At 43.2% G+C, this 3,514-nt stretch overlaps 1 protein-coding gene across 1 annotated transcript; it reads left to right on the top strand.

Moving 5' to 3' along the window:
• Window positions 1-641: 641 nt before the first annotated feature.
• LOC104607727 (cytochrome P450 94C1-like) lies at window positions 642-3,002 on the top strand. The gene has a single exon (XM_010273429.3). It carries the CDS (start codon window positions 850-852, stop codon window positions 2,359-2,361), a length of 1,512 nt encoding a protein of 503 aa, XP_010271731.1. The 5' UTR covers window positions 642-849; the 3' UTR covers window positions 2,362-3,002.
• The last annotated feature ends 512 nt before the right edge of the window (window positions 3,003-3,514 follow it).

Here is a 3,514-nt window from a genome sequence, read left to right as displayed (position 1 = left end):
TCACCATTCTGTTCTATTTAATGTCCCTACAAGGTTAATAATATATTTAATTATCTATATTGTTTTCCTTATCTAAATTCGTTTATCCTGTCACTTTCAAATATGAACGGCTTCGCCTAATACAATCACAGCCCCACTTCGTTACTATAGATGTATTTGAGCCACATGGATGTGGGGCCCACTAGCACAACTTATTTCATAAAATATATATTTAACATAAAACAAAATAAAAAACAAGGAACCTCAAGACAAACCACTACAATGAACATAAATTCTAATCAAAATCAATTAATCCAATCATAACAAAAAAAAAACAAAATTAGTAAAATATTAATCGGATGTGTTCCCTACCTTCCAGCCTATAACCTAAATCACATTCACCACAGGCCTCCTTCTTTCACACAAAACGAACAGACAATAGAGGACAAGGAGGAGAAAGGGGAGAAGAGAAGGAAAATAAAGAAAAACAAAAGAAAAGAAAAAAGAGACTCCTTGTTCAATACATTTCGAAAATAGCAGCACGTGAACAAATGTTGCCCTTGACGAATGGCAGAGACTTAAAAAGAGGAGTCAGATGACCGACCCTCGGTATTTAGCGCACGAGTTATCCGTGTTCTATTTATTTTTCTCTTCTGCTTTTTTTTTTTTTTCTACATTTGTTTTCTTCTTTTGCTTTCTATGTTTTTTATGTGTGGTTCTGAAATTTTCAGTTTGGGTGGAAAGTAAGAAAGAAAAAAAAATACTTAATAATATGTCAGACAAAGCAGAAATCGGAAACAATATAAAAGGACTCTTTCCTGCCTCCTTCCACTTGTGATTTTTTTTCATCGATCATCGTCATAACCATCAATGGAGTCCGAAAGTTCCTTCTCCTTACAGTCCCTCCAGACCTCTTTCTGCTATTTCTTCTTCTCCTTCGCCCTCTCCTTCTCTCTCTTCTCTCTCTTGCTCTTCGTACTGAGACTGAAGCTCTGGTGTAACTGTGACGTCTGTCGTAGTTATCTCACCGCGAGCTGGTCGATTGAATTCGACAATCTCTGCGACTGGTATACCCATCTCCTCAAGAAGTCTCCCAGCAAGACCATCCATGTCCATGTGCTCAGAAACACGATTACAGCCAATCCGGATAACGTCGAGTATATGCTGAAGACGAGGTTTGAAAATTACCCAAAAGGGAAGCCTTTCTCCGTGATCCTGGGTGACCTCTTGGGTCGTGGCATCTTCAACGTCGACGGAGATACATGGAAGTTTCAGCGGAAACTGGCGAGTCTGGAGCTGGGTAGCGTCTCGATAAGATCATTCGCCTTCGAGATAGTCACCACCGAGATCAAGCGTCGGCTTGTCCCGCTCTTATCGTCGGCTGCCGGCGAAGGACGCGTGCTAGATTTACAGGACGTGTTTCGAAGATTCACGTTCGATAACATTTGTCGATTTTCGTTCGGACTAGACCCCGGTTGCCTGGAGCTATCGCTTCCCATCTCGGAGTTCGCAATGGCCTTTGATTTGGCGTCCAGATTATCAGCTCAGCGAGCGTTGTCGCTATCTCCGCTTATCTGGAAGATAAAGCGGCTGTTGAATTTGGGGTCGGAGAAAAAGCTGAAGAAGGCTATCCGATTAATCAACGTCCTCGCAAAAGAGGTTATAAGACAGCGGCGTAAGATGGGATTCTCCGCCAGTCAAGACCTTCTCTCTAGGTTCATGGGCACCATCAACGACGACAAGTACCTGAGAGATATCGTGATAAGTTTTCTGTTAGCCGGACGTGACACAGTTGCTTCTGCGTTGACCAGCTTTTTCTGGCTATTGGCAAAGCACCCAGAAGTAGCGGCGACAATCCTCAACGAATCAGACCGAGTCATGGGACCAACTCAGGAACTCGCAAGTTTTGAACAAATCCGAGAGATGCATTATTTGCACTCGGCCGTTTACGAGAGCTTGCGGCTGTACCCACCCGTCCAATTTGACTCCAAATTCTCCCAGGAAGACGACGTACTCCCTGACGGCACGGCGGTGAAGAGAGGAACGAGGGTGACCTATCACCCTTACGCAATGGGCCGGATGGAAGAATTATGGGGTCCAGACTGCCTCGAATTCAAGCCAGAGAGATGGTTGAAGAACGGCATTTTTTCGCCTGAAAATCCATTCAAATACCCGGTGTTTCAGGCCGGACTCAGGGTCTGTCTCGGCAAGGAAATGTCACTGGTGGAGATTAAAAGCGTGGTACTAGCTGTGGTACGAAGTTTCGAAATCCAAGTAGTGGAAGACAACGATTCGCCGAGGTTCGCTCCGGGACTCACCGCAACCGTGAGCGGTGGTCTCCCCGCCCTGGTTCGTGAAAGAAGGCGGAGCTCGTCCTCATAAATCCCCATTGCCCATGCACGAGACAGTGGGCGCATGTTAGTCGGGACCCCTGACTGATGACACGAACGACCTCCAACCATGTGGGCGACGATAACGAGGAAGTGTGACGATCATTGATCCAACGGCTCACAGTGGATCTCGCATTTTGTTGCATGTCCGTCTCGTGTCAGTGGGGGTGGATTGATATATTTATCGTGGTGTACAGAAAAGATGGGCAACAGTACTTTTATATTGTCTGTTAGGAGTTTGAGAAAGAACATGAATCTAGAATTTGTACTTTCCCACTTCTCCTGCAGTCCTCCTTCAATGTTATTATGGCTTTTTCTTCTGGTTTTTCCCTCTAACCTGGCTCCATCTCTGAGACGACGACTGTGGAAGAAAAATCTGGGCCATCTATCTCTCGCTCTCTGTTTCTCTTTTTAATTTTTAGTTTTTTTACTCTCTGCAAGTAATTAGATGGTTAATGGCCGGACCCCCAGAGCACAGAGGTCATTGGCCTGATCACCCAGACTTTGTATTTAATTAATTAGCTAGCTTTCTTCTTTATCTCGAGCAAGATTCCGATAGAATGTGGTGTTACAGTGTGCTGAAGGATAAATAATCAGAAACTATTTCAATTGAATGGTACCCCAGAAAAGAAATGAGAATCCTGACTCCTGAGTAATAATAAAATATATTTAAACTATTGTATTCAACCTGCGATGATTGAGTAAAGAAAGCAGGAGGCGGTGTCCTTCACTGAGGGACCCGGTCTACTCACGGTAATCTACTAATCTGTTATGGATTAGTTTATGGGTGGGTATTGGCACGCTATTGGGTTTATGTTGCAAACAGAGGTTCTGTTTGGCACGGATGCGTTTTTCGGAGCATTCTCTTGCATCAATTTGTCACATCAAAAACTGGAAACACTATTCAATCACTTTTGGAAAACCATTGTAATGATTATGTCTTGGGTTTTGTGAGAGAGGGGATTCCTGGATCATAAAAACGGCATTTTGTTGAATCATCGATGTAACGTTGCGTATTGAAATTTGATACTGTTGAGAGATTTTGTGATATGAGTCAGATGAGGCTCTTATTTTATAATGAAAATACTTTTAAATGAAAGGGGAATTTTTATTGGTTTATAAAGTTGGAAACAATTATAATATGG

Source organism: Nelumbo nucifera, chromosome 2 (assembly GCF_055504915.1).
Source record: "Nelumbo nucifera cultivar China Antique chromosome 2, China Antique-T2T, whole genome shotgun sequence".
NCBI classification, from domain to species: Eukaryota; Viridiplantae; Streptophyta; class Magnoliopsida; order Proteales; family Nelumbonaceae; genus Nelumbo; species Nelumbo nucifera.
The sequence above is the reverse complement of the archived record's forward strand: the minus strand, read 5'-3'. Positions and strand labels throughout refer to the sequence as shown.